Source organism: Lacerta agilis, chromosome 6, assembly GCF_009819535.1.
Source record: "Lacerta agilis isolate rLacAgi1 chromosome 6, rLacAgi1.pri, whole genome shotgun sequence".
Lineage (NCBI taxonomy): Eukaryota > Metazoa > Chordata > Lepidosauria > Squamata > Lacertidae > Lacerta > Lacerta agilis.
In genome coordinates this window covers 5,223,815-5,241,776 of record NC_046317.1, presented here as the reverse complement: position 1 = coordinate 5,241,776, position 17,962 = coordinate 5,223,815, and the positions used below count along the sequence as shown (strand labels likewise).

At 43.3% G+C, this 17,962-nt stretch overlaps 1 protein-coding gene across 8 annotated transcripts in view; it reads right to left on the bottom strand.

The window, feature by feature from the left end:
• Positions 1-17,962, bottom strand: part of RASAL2 (RAS protein activator like 2) — a 241,206-nt gene that overhangs the window by 89,024 nt on the left and 134,220 nt on the right. Inside the window, exon 1 of one of the 8 annotated variants that reach the window (XM_033151275.1) lies at positions 16,964-17,006. The exons of 5 other annotated variants lie outside the window; for them this stretch is intronic. In XM_033151275.1, coding sequence (XP_033007166.1) covers positions 16,964-17,003 — 40 coding nt within the window. In that variant the 5' untranslated portion in view covers positions 17,004-17,006. Of the gene's footprint in view, positions 1-4,888; positions 5,128-5,802; positions 5,871-16,963; positions 17,007-17,962 lie in introns of those variants that run through there. 2 more of the 8 variants (XM_033151279.1, XM_033151278.1) reach the window with 2 other exon arrangements.

Genomic DNA, 17,962 nt, shown 5'->3' with positions numbered 1-17,962 from the left:
CACACAAGGTGACCAGAAGCAAAGGGGATGGAGCCTCAGAGTGCAGAAAAGCGAATTTCATCTGCTGCTGAAAATCTATGCAACTACAACTGTGCTGTTCTCTTTTGTATTCTATATACCGGTACATGCACAACGTGTTACAAGGTTTGGTTACTATCATTCTTAGCTCTACCTATTGCTGCTTTCGATCAGGATGGAGAACTTGTGGCTCTCGAGGCCCACTGAGCTATTTTAGTCAAGCCAGGCACACCAGTCCTCTATGCCACCAGGTGTGGGGCAGGTAAAAGCGGGGGTTGGAGGCACTTCCCAAGCATCAATTAGCCAAATGTCAGCGCTTGGACAGAGTAGTGCAGAGTTTGTGTGTTTGGGTAAGGATCTGGTTTCTCCTAAAACTCAGAGCCATAGACATGCAATCAATAGCATACAGAATGGATAGTTGAGAAAGTGAAAATTCTCACAACGGCCACCTGCATCAGTTCCACCCGCCCTCTGCGCGTGGCGGGGAAAGACCCCCACTCCCACAGCAAGGGGCGCGCCTGCTTCCCCCTCGCCGCCCTCTGGACGCGCCTGACTCGGCTGCCCTGCTGCCCTCCGAGAGACTCACCATGACGGTGGCGATGATGGAGAGCAGGGCATCGCTATAGGCCAGCAGGCACTGCGAGGCCTGGGTGCCGCCGCCCAGCTCCCCGCCGCAAGGCCTTATAATTAACCTGAGAGGCAAACTAAATAATCCAACATTAAAAAGCCAAAATAAATCACACAGAATTGATGTTGTATAGTGGCTGTTGTATATCAGCTGCAACATCATTGGTTGAAAACTCACCTCACACACTAACAAACTGAACAGTCTTAGAAAGCAACAACCTATTGCACGGAGCTGCTGAGTGGATTCTGTGCGCTGCTCTGGTTTGCCAGCAGCGGCTTAGTCATGCTGGCTACATGACCTGGAAGCTGTACACCGGCTCCCTCGGACTATAGAGCAAGATGAGCGCCACAACCCCAGAGTCGTCCGTGACTGGGCCTAATGGTCTGGGGTCCCTTTACCTTTACTTTATGGATTATTGAGATAAAAGCCTCAGGTGCAAGGGGTCAGGGGCAGCTGTGGGCAGGATTCCTGTGTTGCTGGGGATTGGACTAGATGACTCCTCGTGGTCCCTTCCAACTCTACAATTCTGTGAAATCAATTAAACCTCATTGCAACTACTGTATTTTTTCCATCTATAAGATGCCCCCATGTATAAGACGCCCCCTAATTTTTGACATTATTTTTAAGGAAAAAACCCTAGTCTTATACATGGAAAAATACGGTATATATCTAAGAACATATAACTGAAATAATAACATATTATTGCCCCGTTCAACCCTAACTCTCTTGTGTTTATTTCTAGATCTTAAGACCCCACAGCTAAAATCCTGGCCTATCATTCTATACCCAGCTGTGATGTTTATTGCAGACCACACAGGATTCTGTGCTCCAGTAAGGTTCTTCCAAGGCAGCTAGGACAGATACACTGTACTGCCCCTTCTCAGTCAGCAGCACTGATGGGGTGCTGTACCCACCCAACATCATGACATACTGTGCTGGGTGCATTTTCCAGATGCCCCTCCTTGTTCTCCTCATAGAAAGCCACCGACCATAGTCCTCGCTCCACAAGAGAAGCAAACTCTGCCTTAGCTGCTCCCCTCCTGCAGCAATCAGGTTTTTCCAAAACATAGCGAGGTTCACCGCACTGGAGAACTCCTGGCCTATGACATAGTGATGGTGTCTCCCCTCTTTTCCAACTTGCCAGCAACGACTTTGCAGCCAGAAAGGCTATTAATGGGAAATGAAGGGCTCTGAAGGCGTCAACTGTTGCCCCTGTGACCACATTCAGCCATGCTGACATGTAGCATGTGTCTTTTGCTTCTGCTTTTAATAGCTACACAGGAGGGATCTGCTTGGCAGGCCATATTTCTGCCAGAAGGATGGGAGAGATATTTTTAGCTTCCTGTGTTTTAGCCATGTTTGTTTTAGCTTTTGTGAGCAGCCTTGAGTCCTGGTTCTTGGAGAAAGGGGGGCATAAATAAATATAACAACAACAACAACAACAACAACAACAACAACAACAACAACAACAACAACAACAACAACAACAACATTGTGTCCTCCAATCAGTTACTGGGCTAAGTTCAATTAGTTGGTCCTGATATGCAAAGCCCTATACAGCTCAGGACCAGGACAGCCAAAAGACTGTCTCACTCCATCTATAGCCAACTGACCACTGTGCTCTGTAGGAGAGGACCTCCTGCAGACAAGTATCCTCATCAGGAGGACCACTGCATATGATCTTGCTACTGGGCCTTTGTGTGGCGGCAACCACCCTTTGGAATGCCCTCCTGTTACATTACAGGCACCGTCCTTTTCCAAATGAGCATTTTAAGTGGAGGTTTTAGAAGGGGAAGAAATGGAGGCAGTGAGAGATTTTACCTTTTTGGGCTCCATGATCACTGAAGATGGTGACAGCAGTCACGAAATTAAAAGACGCCTGCTTCTTGGGAGAAAAGCAATGACAAACCTAGACAGCATCTCAAAAAGCAAAGACGTCACATTGCCAACAAATGTCCATATACTTAAAGCTATGGTTTTCCCAGTTGTGATGTATGGAAGTGAGAGCTGGACCATAAAGAAGGCTGATCGCCGAAGAATTGATGCTTTTGAATTATGGTGCTGGAGGAGACCCCTGAGAGAAGATCAAACCTATCCATTCTGAAGGAAACAAGCCCTGAACGCTCACTGGAAGGACAGATCCTGAAGTTGAGGCTCCAATACTTTGGGCACCTCATGACAAGAGAACTCCCTGGAAAAGACCCTGATGCTGGGAAAGATTGAGGGCACAAGGAGAAGGGGATGACAGAGGACAAGATGGATGGACAGTGTGCTCAAAGCTACTAACATGAGTTTGACCAAACTGTGGGAGGCAGTGGAAGACAGGAGTGCCTGGTGTGCTCTGGTCCATGGGGTCACAAAGAGTCAGACAAGACTAAACAACAACAACAATACCTGTATTTGGATCTAACATTGTTTTCACATACATTTTTATCGTCAAATCACTTTGAGATGTTTTGTAGGAAGTGACTCATACGTGAAATTAAATGAATGCGTATTTTTATTGTTGTTGTTCATACAGTATGCTCCATGATACTTTAAAAACACAAGTCAGATAGGTCCCTGCCCTGTAATCTAAAATGGGAGTGGGGAGGACTGAATTTCTTCAGGGATATCTTGGGGCTGTATATTGGCAGTGGTTAGGGATGGAGCCAAAAGCGAGTGGGTGGGGTCACACTTTATTCTCTTGTCTGCCCTATTGATATCCATATGAAATTAGATCAAAGATCACATGCTGTCCTAGGGCCACAGGCTATTCACCTGTGATTTAAAATTTGCTGAGAGAGAGGCTAATGGGGGTTGGGGAGGAAGATAGGAATGAGGATAAGGAAGGGAAGGGAAGAATGTGGGTTCAGTTGCACGTACTAGGGCTTCATTTCAGTAGGGGATGAGGACTAAGGATATTACATTGGAAATATATGTTTTAGGGAGGAATTTGATGGAAATAAAAAAGCATCAGCATCAGGGAGGCAATTCTAAGCAAAGAGGGCATTTGGAGAGAAAGGGAAGAGCAGGAAATCTGATGGCTGAGTGACAGAGCCAGGGAGCAAAGGTCACCACCAGGCATATACTGGAAAACTAGAGTCGAAAGATAAGTGGGGATTTTTGATACAGAGATGACCTTGTGTCAGGTGACCATCTCCCCCTTCTTAACATTCCTTGCTCTCCAACTATTAAGAAGAGGATCTCACTTTCAGCAAGCTCTACATTTATTTTTCACCCATAAAAATATATGAGCTTGATTCAGAAAATAGCAGCAATTTCAACACATAGCACGGGCAGCCATTTTGCCATTACCTTCAAAAACACCTTAATTAACTCTACAAATCTAGCATAAGTTGAATTAACTTTTTAGCACAAAATGCACAGAAAAATAAATTCTGATCTATCTGACAGGGACCAACCAGGGTGTATTTTAACAGATCACAGTGCTTAACAGGAGACTTCGTAACATGAACACATACTATGAACAACTTGTTAAGTTTCCAGAACAGCTTTTATTTTTCCACTTTCACAGAAAAGCAGGAAGCTTTGCCTGGTACAATTTGACACTGATTACATGTTAATCGTGCCAGCTGCAGGCTGCATATTTTAAACACAACTGCATGTATTTTCTATGTAAAAATAGTGATTATTTTTTTTTACCCTTATACACCAGCCTCTATGAATCTTTAGGCCAATATTCTATTTTAAAAGGCCTGGAATAATTGAACACACATATTAATTACAGCAACTTCTTTCTGGAAACTCATGTGTTCTTAATGACGTATTGAAAGAAGGAGAATAAAAGTTGTTTTCATACTGAACCAGCACTGTACCTGTTGTAGCTCGCTCATTCAACTTCCATATTTAGCAAATGTATAACATAGTTAAGGCCACAATCTTATAAACACCTAAATCTAAGTCCCACTGAACTCAGCAAATCTATTTGTATGCAGATATGCATAGAATTGTGCTGCTGGTGCTACTTGTAAAACCAAGAGCAGGCGATATCAAAACACTTTCAGATTTCAAAACACTTTCAGATTTCAAAAGGAAGCAGAAAGTGAGCGATGGCTCTTCTTTCTTAACCTTTCACTTAGGATATGAAAGTCACTGATAAAAGAAGAAAAAAACAGCTGTTTGATACAAGACAGACAGTATAGGAAAGCACTTATTTTTAGGAAAGAAAAATACAACATTCGCCACCCCTCAACAGGCTTTCTGGTATGCCCCTAAAGTTTTTGCTGATGGAAACCTTACCTGAAACCTGCATGCTGTGACCTTGCTGGTGCCTCAGTCATGGTCCTGCCCGCATGCCAGCCCCTGTCTAACAGCTCCACTTTCGGCAGCCACACTCCTTGTCTGTCCTCTGCCTTGGACAGTGTGGAATGCAGAAAAGCCAGGACGAAAACTGAGGCCAAGCTTCTTTATCCAGTTCCCTGGCTCCGGGCAGTCGAACAATAGCTACCCTTTCTCTTGAGCTCGTTCTCTCCCAGGACAGGGGAGAGTGCCGGAATCCTGTGTGTGTGTGTGTGTGTGTGTGTGGGAACCAAGGCAAACTAACAGGGACGGACTTTTCATTTTCCTCTCCCCAAAGGGGTGTGCACATGTGAATAAGAGAAGGCGGCGTCAGGCAGCCAAAACATGAGCTAATGAAAGAGCAGCTCCCTTTAAATTGCTGGTCAACTACAGATGTAACAAGATGCCATCGGCACAACTAATCCAATCTGAACAGAGTGGATGCCAAAATGAGGAGCACCAGACTTCTGACAGGAAGGCAAACTCTATGACAAAAAGTTTTAGCTGACACTGAGGCAAGCGGAGAACTATTTCCACCCAGCACTTTCCCCGCAACTCAGAGAAGCAAACAACTCTCGACAAGTAAGTGGAACACAGGCAAATGCATCAGCCACCCACTCCACTTATTGTCAGGTGTTTTAAAAAGCATGGGGAAGAAGTCAAGGAACAGGAGGGTGTTCTACTATCTTGTTGCTGCACATACAGGACAAAAACATCTCTTTTTTTTAATATGCTGAGAGAAGGGGGGGGGGGGAAGCACCTCTACACTCCAGTCTTCTGCTGCTAATGCACTACATTAAAGACATGACAATACCACTGCAGAGAACGAAACATCAAGTCTGAATCATTTAAAAGGACCCCACAACAATTCCCACCTGCCTATCCAGAGTTGCAGAGAGATCCTGCGTAGAGGAAAGATCCCTTTGCCTGGCGCGGTAATTTAATAATGGGCTGAAGACAAGCTGAGCACACGCTTCCCACTGTCCTACTGGCAGCTCCTGCACGTCTTCAAAACTAGGATATTCCTATTTTCTTCCTTCCGATTCAGCGGATACATGATCTCTCCTTCCTTGTGGTGCATGTCTCCACCCCACAGCGCAATGTAGATCTGTGATAAGCCTCTGTTCTTTTCCTACTTATGCAACAGCCCTTGTGCCCTCAGACTTCCCCCCTCCCCTCTGCCAGAAGTAGGAACAGCAGCTTTGACAAGCCCACCGTCTGCTACTGCACACAAGGAAAATCCCAGGGAACAAGCCTCCGGACAAGTCTTGGGATGCTGAAATCATGCTGCTATGAAGCTAACCAAGCAAACAGTTATAAACCGGAAGTTACCCCCACCCCCTTCTCAAACGCTCATCAAAACAAAACCAACCTGAAGCTTAATTATGGCTCAGAGTGATTTCTGCATTCTAAAACCATCATTAGGGCTGCAGAAGCTGCTGTACTGTGGAGATGGGACTGAACTTATACAACAGAGTATTGGTGGATGAATTCCTGTCGCCTCAATTTGGAATTGGGTTCAGTTAATACAAACTGGTTTTTTATTACAGGTAGGTAGCCGTGTTGGTCTGCCATAGTAAAAAAAAAAAAAAAAAATCCTTCCAGTAGCACCTTAGAGAGCAACTAAGTTTGTTCTTGGCTACTGGAAGGAATTTTTTATTTTTTATTTTGTTTTGGTTTTTTATTGTTTGTTTGTTTTTGTGACTTTCCCTCCAAGCTCTTTGAATTTCAGAAACTCCAGCATGGTTCTGATGTCATCAGTGGGAGCATGATGAAACATAAATCAGGGGCGAAACTTGGCTTTTCCCCCACCCAGGTCAAAGACCCAGTATGGCACCAACCCCACCCCCAAGCATTTGCACACTCACACAAGCACAGGAATATGCAGGCTTTGAGTGACTCATTCTACTTGAAGGAGGAATCAGTGCAACTCAATCCTGCATATTCATTTTTAAATATTCATTTTGGCCTTTGACAATGCAGTAAAATGTTTGTTATTAGCATACTCTTCAACCAACAGAAGTAGGTCCAATGGAAAATAACATTTCCTGCACCTTGTGCTTCCTGTTCTGGGACCGACCAATGTGACTTGATGGTTCCTTCTCTTTCCTTTCATCACTTCCACAATGTGGCATTGGATATATCTGAGCATATATTCTGAGCATCTCAGAAAACTTATAGTTCTGGTACGAATGGCACATTTCCACAGAAATAATGTCCATTTACAAGATCTCTCTCAACACATTCAGCAGTAATTCCTATTTAAGCTAAAGCACTAAATCTTACATTGTACAATTGAGAAATATTCCACATCCCATGCTTTCATTACTAAGGCTTTCCCAAAATGATGTTGCCAAATGATGTTTGCCAAATGATGTTTCCCAAAATGATGTTGCCGCTCACAATTAGGAATGAGTTAAACTCCAGCTTCATTTTTTTTAGTGTTAATGGAACATATTTCTAGTAATCTGAGAGGCTCTAAACTTGTTTAACCTGCAAAGAACAGGAGGATTCCTGAAATACCACAGGAGCTTCCCAAAGTGATCCACCTCAGGGAAATGGCTTTCCACAAACCTAGTGATGACAGAAAACTGGGGTGGGTGAGAGACAAAAGGTTCACAGCTTCATTCCAGATATTGCAAAGCAAACAAGCTGATTTGGACAGGTTGGGGAAAACGTAGACTGTTGGTGAAATATTCAGTTCCCCGTAAAAACAAAATCAAAACCCTGCTCTAAATAGTTAAATATAAAAGCTCCCTTGCAAACATATCGTCTTTAATTTAAATAAAAAAACTGTCACAGTAGCAGCTGTGCAAAGCACATTTGAGACTGTTATTTACAGATGATTTCAGAAAGAGCAAAGAAGGAATAATGTAGCGACAGGAGACATGTGACTAGTTTATGAGAGAAGGGACATATAGGTTCAGAGAGGACAGCGACCTGCTTCCCACGAACCCACTGTAGCTGAGACTAGAACTGCTGATGGTAGTATCACCAAGATGTACTGCACCTGGAAAGGAAGCTCACCAAAGACATCAGCAGCCAAAGAATTGGCTGGTTGTCTCAGATCAATATATGAAATTCAGCCCAAAACTGCCATCTACTGCTTTATGAACCTCATTCTCCGTTATAATTGTGAGGCTGAAATATCGCAGTGAAAGCAGAAGCCATAGTGTGCAGAATTCCCACTTTGGCTTCCTCCCTTTCCTGACAATAGTGCCCAACCCCTCTAGTCTCCAGCTCTTACGAACTGTTTTGGGGCTGTTCTCCTTTCTCCTCCTTTCTTCTTATTGGCCTCAAGATCCTGCTTTTCAGACCACTGGCTATTTTGTCCCACTTTACTATCCTGCAGCAAAACCACACCTCAAAACATTCTGCCCGCTTTCTGTTATTCAGCATCTCCTGAACATGAATGCTCCCAGCCTTACGTTTCTTCAGAGCACCATCTATGACTAACCTTTGCTGCAGTTCCCTTTCTCCGTTCCCTCAAGCCTTGCTCTCCAATCGGTCTTTTCCTCAGGTTCCGCTTTATTAGCTAATTACACCCTTCTTTTGGCTTCCTTTCCTCTAGACCAGGGTAGGCAACCTAAGGCCTGAGGGCCGGATGTGGGCCAATCGCCTTCTAAATCCGGCCCATGGATGGTCTGGGAATCAGCGTGTTTTTACATGAGTAGAATGTGTGCTTTTATTTAAAATGCATCTCTGGGTTATTTGTGGGGCATAGGAATTTGTTCATATTTTTTTTCTTCAAAATATAGTCCGCCCCCCCCCAAGGTCTGAGGGACGGTGGACCGGCCCACGGCTGAAAAAGGTTGCTGACCCCTGCTCTGGACTGCATGTCCTTGCACCTCTTCTCAGTCCTTGGCTGCGCCCAATGTTATGTTTTGATCCCAGCCAAAAATTCCCTTCCCCTAGAGAGTTAGGAGTGCACATTATGCTGCTCCTTAAAACTACAGAATATTCTGTGCTACCACATATTAGCTCAAGGAATCACAGCCAGAGGCTTCACTGCTGCAAGCTCCACTTAATTAGGCATTTCCCATAATTCCTAAATATTCCAACTGATCATATGGGGCATATATTAATAATTTGCACTCCAGAGAAAGTATTATCCTTACACACACACACACACACACACACACACACACCGGTTAGGTCAGGCATAGGCAACCTTCGGCTCTCCAGATGTTTTGGCCTACAACTCCCATGATCCCTAGCTAACAGGACCAGTGGTCAGGGATGATGGGAATTGTAGTCCGAAACATCTGGAGAGCCGAAGGTTGCTGACCCCTGGGTTAGGTAGATTAGAATGGGAAAGGCTGACTTGCCTAAAGTCACCCAGTGACCCTTGTGGCTGATATCATGGGCATCATATGTAATTGTCCCTTAGGAGGAAGAGAATGTTCGACCTCAATTCACACAATTTCCAAGTCATGCTAGGAAGGCAAAACTTGGCACCATTAAGGTGTACTGAGTGAACTTGACAGATTCACTGGGCCTTGGTTTCCACATCACTCCAGGCGCTGCTATCTGTCACCAAGCCTAATTGGCTGTGCCTGGCATTTAAACAGCATTCCAACAGCTAATGGCCAGCTACAAATGCCAGTAATTGCTCCTGCTATCTCAGGGATGGAGATAATCAAACCTGGTGTGTTCATGTTACATATTCCAGAGAAGAGGCTGTCACTCATCTTGGAGCATATCAAAGGTTCCAGCACTGCTGCTCAAAATTATCAACCTTTCTAAATGCATAGAAACGTAGAAAGCTGTCTTACACCAAGTCAGACTGTTGGCCCATCTGGTTCAGTACCGTCAACCCTAATTGGCACCAGCTCTCTTGGGTTTCAGGAAAAGGTCTTTCCCAGCCTTAACTGGAGATACCAGGCATCAAACTTGAGACTTTTTGCATGCAAAGCATGCACACTACCACTTGAGCTACAGCTTTTCCCCGTGTCTTTGTAACTTGATATTTTACAGAAAACATTGATTCAACATGTGCAGAGCAGGGCATGATCAAGGGTCTAAGATGATCAAGGGTCTATAAGGCAAACCATATGAGGAGCTGTTGAACGAGCTGGGTATGTTTAGCCTAAAAAAGAGGAGACTGGGAGCAGATATGATAGTCATCTTCAAATATCTCAAGGGCTGTCACATGGAAGAGGGAACAAGCTTGTTTTCTCCTGCTCTGAAGGGTAGGACTCAAACCAATGGCTTCAAGGTATAAGAAAGGAGATTCCAACTAAACATCAGGAATAACTTTTGAAAGTGAAACGATCTCCCTCGAGAGGTTGTGGACTCTCCTTCCTTGGAAGTTTTTAAGCAGAAGTTGCATGGCCATCTGTCATGGATGCTTTAATTGAGATTCCTGCATTGCAGGGGGTTGGACTAGATGACCCTTGGGATCCCTTCCATCTCTATGATTCTAAGATTCCTCTTTGAAGAAGAACTCATCCTGACCCAAAGAACGTAATTGGAATTCTGCTTCTCAAAATCTGTATTCTCTTTTTCAGGACTGGTTCTGGTTTGATGGGGCCCTGGGCAAAGTGCCCTCTGGTGGGCACCCTCCTTTGTTGGTGGGCCCTCTCAGGCAATGGAACAGGCAGCAACAACACCACCATTCTTAAAAGTCCACCATTTTATTTTCCCAGAATGCTCCACAGTGGCACCATTCTGAGGGCATTTTAGACCCAGATGGTACTTGTAATGCCAGACTTGGGTGGGTGGATTAAAAAGAGCCCATGTACTGGCAGCCTGCCCAAGGACACCTGCCCTGCTCCCCCCCCCCCCCGCCTCTACTGCAATGGTGGATTCTTCTGATAACATATTTCAGGCTATAATTGAGAAAGCAGCAAACCAAATTATGTTCAAGTGTTAAGACTTTTCAAAGCACTTGCAATGTGTGGGCAAATGCAATGTCACAAAAGCATTTTGGCTTACTCTGAGCTTCTTGGCCTGCTGTGCCAATTAGAAGACCACTGGGATAAAGTATGTGAAGTAATTTGAATATTCAGGAAGTGCACTATAAAAATCCTCAGTTTTATTAGGAGCAACACAGAGATCCTCTGAAGGAGTTTATGGTTATGATTTATCTTCCTCAGCACTAGAGCTCCAGATATTTATTTCCGTGTAAGCTCTGGACAGTTATCCTTCAACCAGCATTTCTGTGGAGAGAATGCAACATTTCCCCTGCAAGTGCAGGGGTTTGACACACAAAAAAAAACCCAACATCACCTGCTGACATCAGCAGTTGGAGAAGTGTGGAATATTATTATCATAATTGCATCCTGTCATTGCTCCAAAGAGCTTAGTTATGCCACTGTGGCCCCACAATCCTATGAAGGAAGTTAAACTACTGAAGAGAACTATCATCCCATTTAGGCACAGAAGTACTTATGCAGCTCAAAATGGTGGTAGCCTTCCTTTGCTCATGGTTGTTGTTGTTGTTGTTGTTGTTGTTGTTGTTGTTGTTGTTGTTGTTTTAAGGTCTTTGTGCTCTCTTTCATTCAAGTTCACTTCTCCCCTGTTTTGTTTTTCATCCAATTCATAAAGCTTTTGACAAGATTTGCAGCTGCTTGCACTGCAGCTTCCCAGACTAGAAAAAGATGTGCATTTTAAAACGTTTTATGAAATGCCCATCTATCCCAATCTCTTTGCAGCATCCATGATATAGCTATAAAAGGTGAGCCTTAAGGACATAATCAAAGGTTATATATTACATTGGTTTGATGAAAGGAATCTATTTGCAGTTTTCTCTGCAGGCAGGGAAAGGTATAAACTTCTACAGGCAGGGAAAGGTATAAACTTCCTTTGCTCCATCTCGCTTGAAATACTGGGTACTTTGAAATGTGCCTTATTAAAAGTTCACGCATACAATGGTTCAAGAGTGCGAGATGGCTTTCCCAAGGCCTTGATCTGAGATTCACAGCTTTTTGTTAAGGTATGCCCAAAGTGTAGAATGAAAAGCACCATCATTCCCATTTCCAATACAACCTGACCACAAAGCCAACCTTGCAAGTAAGTCTGCAGAAGTTTCGAGACCATGAAATATTTTACTAGTCACTTGACTGCCAGTCATAGCTGGTGATGTGGCATGCTGAGAGTTATGGGGCAGGAGGAGGGTGCCACTGCTGTGGTGGATGGGACAAGGGGGACACAATCCCCTTAGTGATGGCACGGGAGGCAAAGGGATGCTGCTGCCTGGCTAAGAGCACCTTGAGTCTTCTGCCAGTAAGGGCATTCTTCTTCCCCAGCACCATGCATGCACAAAGTCATCACAGAGTGCTTTGAGCGAGTCAACAGCTACCAGCAGCACTATCACCAGTTTCCCTCCACGTGACGGCACTGGGACCCTCTTCCCTTGCCCTGGAGGCAATTTTTGCTCAGCACAGTCAACCAAGCAAGAGCCTGTTTCCAACTACGTCTTAAGCTGTACCAAACAATAACACCTCTAAAGGTAAAGGGACCCCTGATAGTTAAGTCCAGTCGCGGATGACTCTGGGGTTGTGGCGCTCATCTCGCTTTACTGGTTGAGGGAGCCAGCGTACAGCTTCCGGGTCATGTGGCTAGCATGACCAAGCTGCTTCTGGCAAACCAGAGCAGCACATGGAAACAACGTTTACCTTCCTGCTGGAGCGGTACCTATTTATCTACTTGCAGTTTGACGTGCTTTCGAACTGCTAGGTTGGCAGGAGCAGGGACCGAACAATGGGAGCTCACCCCGTCGCAGGGATTTGAAACGCCAACCTTCTGATCGGCAAGCCCTAGGCTCTGTGGTTTAACCCACAGCGCCACCCGTGTCCCTTAACAACACCTCTAGCAATAATTTAACTATTTCACACATACCAACAGCATTTGTCTCAATTTCTGGCTCAATCTAACTTTTAACATAAATTACTATCTTCATTTTGAAGCCCCTTCTCACGTTCATTACTATGCCAATACTTTATATTGTTTTATTGGTAACATATGAGGAAAATTTATTATTATTACTCATAAATAATCTAAGCACAATCACAAGGGCTGCTGATTAGATGTTTCGCTACACCATGTTGAATGTTATCTTTTAACTCTGTTCTGACCTGTTTCCACTTTGTTTTTCTTTAAACCAATTCATGAACCAAGAACTTAAACATTTATACATTTATGTTTCTTTTCAGGAAGTGATGTCCCAAGTGAGCTGCTGATATAATCTATAGCAATTCATATTTTTGTACGCATTCCAAATATATAAAGAGTAATTGTCAAGGTAAAGGTATTGGTATGGTTTAAAAAAATATAAAACTACCCTCTAATCATGGTGGAACAAGTCTCCAGCTCATGTTTAAGCTGTTTCATAATTAAGGACATGCTTGAGCTTTTATGTTTCCAAAGCATGTTAACCAAATCCTTAGGGGTGCAGCAGAATCTCAAAATCCAATAAAAACCACCTTGCTTCAGTAACTTTTTAAAACGTCTAATGCTCAGAGGCGCTACAAAGATTAATTAGTGTGTGTCAGGATATCACTCAAGCCACTGAGTAGGATTACCAAATATATGAACATACGCAACTGCTTTCCGCTGAGTGAACACCATGGGTCTAACTCTAACTAGCAGGGTTTTACATGCTCTCAGATAGAGGCCTTTCTCAGCACTGCTACCTGAAACCTATTTAACTGGAAATGCTAATGAATGAAACTGGTACCTTCTGAATATGTGCGCTACCACTGAACTATGACCCAACTCCATAAATAAAGACGGTTTAAGGCTGCAATTCCACTCACAACTGACCGTGAATGAATCTAACCGATGTCTGCAGGACTTAAATCTGAGTAAAACTATGAAGCCTATGCTGATGCCATGCTGAGTCAAGGGTCTTCCACAAAAATCAAGCACATTCATGACGCGGCCTTCCAACTGGTTGAGTTTAGGACAGCTCATTGGAAGTCTGCAAACCACAATAGGGTCACGGTTTGGTTTTGCAACCCCTAATCAGCTAAAGGTGATCTTTACTTGCCACTGCACAGTGGCAATTTACAAGCCTGTTACATGGATTGGTTTCCTAATATGAAGATAGCTAACATGCTCTGCTTCGACAGTAGCTTCGAGTGTTCTCGAAGCTACTAACAGTGTTCTCGAAGCTACTAACATGAGTTTGGCCAAACTGCGAGAGGCAGTGAAGGATAGGCGTGCCTGGCGTGCTCTGGTCCATGGGGTCACGAAGAGTCGGACACAACTGAACGACTGAACAACAACAACAACATGCTCTGCCTTGCCTTCTCCAACTAAGGACTCGAATTGTTCATCAAACTGTTTGTTTTAATTGCAGGCTGATTTAATCAACCTTATTTAAACCAGTGGCAGTTTAAACCACCTGAAAGTTCATAGGCAGTCAGACTCACCAGCTGGATCCATTCCCCTGCCTCGTCCACTCTTTGCTAACATCCATCAATCAAACGACTGTTTTGATTAGTCCCATTTGCCATTGGATCTTTTGGCTAAATCAATTAGATTTACGGTAATAAACATGCATATTGCCAGGGCTGGGAAATGGATTCCTGTTTGAGGCACTGAAATATCAGGTAACTTACAGGTAAACGTACTACTCATTGTTATAAGGTCATCTTTAACATTTTCTTATTCATTCCATACTACATACAGTTGCCAAAAGACTCTTTAAAATAGAAGTGCACAATTGACTCCTGACCCATCAATTAAAATTTGCCCCTGATGTAATCAACTAGAACATCAGTTGATCAACCAATCAATTAAAATATTTAACCTTAGTTAAACTCAATTTAGTTAAACAGTGCACTTGGCTAATATGAAGATTTAAGAAGAAAATCTGAAAAATAAGGTCATCTGCATGAGACAGGATCTACTTTAGCAACAAGTATCTATTAAAATAAATCAGATGTAGGGCACTGCCTACTTTCATCAGCAAGGCATCAACTTGTTCTATCCCTGAATCTATGGGTGGGGAAATTAGGAGGGGTCTCTCTGGAAATGGGGTGTTAATCCTTTTGTCTTGCATTTACTTGTGAGAAAAGGAACAAGCCACCTGTTCAAATGACAAAAACTTAAAAACCTTTCTAAAGAGATTTATTTTGTGTGGGATGGTAAATGCATTTCTAAGAATAAAAATGTAGGGATTATGGACCCAGTGTACTGAGAGTTAAGATTATGTGTCCATACTCCAGTTAATCCTTGCTCTACAGGGATTTACGTTTTAAACAGATAAATTTGTTCTAGGCCCAAACTTGGCATTAGGTTCACAGGACCTGTAGCCGTGATTCTTAATTTCAACTGCACAGATTTTAAAGGAAGGAAGTTATTCGTCTCGCTGTAATATAATATGGGGGTGGCAAGGACCTCGGAGGTTACACACCGTTACAGATGCAAATCGGGGAAATGCTTAGAATACACTAATCCACATATGAAGCATCCCTGCTCAGTTCCTCTCACACTATTACTCAATGCTGAAATCTCTACTATACCTGTTGCATTTTGCAAGAGCCTCCCCTACACTGATTTAAAAGTTAACGAAGTTTTGTTCTTTTGTTAAAAAGATAAATGAAAAATTGTAACTGTTCTGCAATACAATATCATCAGTTTAAAAAGTAACTCAGTATATGAAACAGCATACATATGACAGGTCAGAGCTACTGCGGGCGTCCGGAAACAAGACCATTTAAAAGGTAAAGGTAAAGGGACCCCTGACCATTAGGTCCAGTCATGTCCGACTCTGGGGTTGCGGCGCTCATCTCACGTTACTGGCCGAGGGAACCGGCATACAGCTTCCAGGTCATGTGGCCAGCAGGACTAAACAGCTTCTGGTGAACCAGAGCAGCACACGAAAACGCTGTTTACCTTCCCGCCGGAGCGGTACCTATTTATCTACTTGCACTTTTGACATGCTTTCAAACTGCTAGGTGGGCAGGAGCTGGGACCAAGCAATGGGAGCTCACCCCATCACAGGGATTCGAACCACCGACCTTCTGATCAGCAAGCCCTAGGCTCTGTGGTTTAAATTATACATGTTAAATTATATTACATGTTACTATAATTTAACTACATGTTAAATTATAGTTTTAGAATTTCAGTATCACATTTCAGATATTTGTGACTCAAGGCAAATTTACACAATATATTTAAAGCACATTCAACACACATTTGAAGCATGTGGTTTTCCCCAAAGAATGCTGGAAACTGTAGTTTGTTTAAATAGCTAGGAATTGTAGCTCTGTTAGGGAGGGGGAGCAATAGTTGCTGGGATTCTTTCAAGGAAGACATGTGCTTTAAATGTATGATGTGTTCCATAGGCCACAACATTCTCAGCTTATGGCATAGATCTAAACCGAATACATGAAAATGATCAATCACTCTCCCCTAGTAACTCTGAGAATTACAGTTCTTGGATAAAGTAGGGATTCTCAGAATCATCCCTCAAGAGTTAACAAAAGCTAGAAGTTTTGTCTCTCCATGCTAACAAGAAATCAGAAAGGTAATATATAAAAAAAAAACCCTAACTCGTATCGTCTGACTTATCAGGCACCTTAACCTACAGCTCCTACCTATCTTCCAAATAGACCCCCAATGTGAAAGATGGAGATAATTTGATAACTCCATCTGCTTCACTGGAACTGCTTCAAAAGTTTTCCCTTCTCCCATCCAGAATAGATGTATTCTGCCGACTTAACCCAATTGGTGCATTGCAGATTCTTTGAATGACTGAGGTTCACAGTTGATATCTCATCAGATAAAAAGGGCTCAATTCTGCTCAAGGAGAAGTTTGATCCCTCTAGCAGTCAATCATTTTAAGACTTAACTGCACTACACAACTAAAGAGGTCATTATCCTAGTGCACCAACACGTAAAATCTATTATTCATCCATAGCATTAATAAGCATTAAATATTTATTATTAATCTCTCCTGGAATGAATAAGTAGAATAACTGAGTTTCAACTGTTCCAGGTACACAGCACCTTGAACTTCAGAAATACTTCAGAAATCTATTATTAGGCATCTTTTAGGTTACTGTTCACTCGTCTAGTTTTTACCTGGAGATTCGTGAACTGTTGGCTTCATTGGTGCAATCATCTCTCCAGCCAGGAGAACTCAGCAGCAGCTTGCAGAAAGTGATCTTGGGCATACATTCCAAGACATAGGAACCAGAGTATTACTTAATCAGTCATTTTTTGTTGCTGTCTCTTCTTCCAAGAACTGAAAAGATTCTCGCTCTTAGCAGCCAGGCAGAATTTCTATATAGCTGACTGGTCACCTGATAGCAAAGCAGTATGGATCTAGCAGCTCAGCAAGACAATGACTCAGTTTTATCCCCTCTCCCTTGGACTGCAAAATTCACAGAAATTGGATTTACATTCAGTGTACAAAGACAGAAAGCAGCAGCTAAGAATTTTCAGGTTGTAAGGAAAATGACCCATTAAACATCCTGAAAACAGAATGTGCCTTAATGTATAGGTTTAAAATACTACAAGGTCTACCATGTCCCCCCCTTTTTTTAAATGTGAGAGATCCTGCCCATGGTCATGGATCATGTCTAGTTGTGGCCTCAAAGTGGTACAGAAACTCCTGAAATTGGGATCTTTGTGACACATGTTTCTTTAAGCCCTTGTTCAAACTCATCTGATATTGACAAGCTGGAGCATGTGCAGAGGAGGGCAACCGAGATGATCAAGGGTCTAGAAACCAAGCCTTATCTATGTACCGCTCCAGCAGGAAGGTAAACGGCATTTCCGTGCATTGCTCTGGTTCACCAGAAGCGGCTTAGTCATGCTGGCCACATGACCCGGAAGCTGTACACCAGCTCCCTTGGCCAGTAACACGAGATGAGAGCCGCAACCCCAGAGTCAGACACGACTGGACCTAATGGTCAGGGGTCCCTTTACCTTTACCTACTTCATACCTTGTTTGCAATTCATTAGGATGAAATCACTTTAAGTCCAGGAAAGATAGACCATTTGGGTTGAGGGTCTGGGGAAGTGGTAAGCCCAGTGTCTCCCCCTCGGTACTCACTGTAAAATCCACTGCCTCAGGAA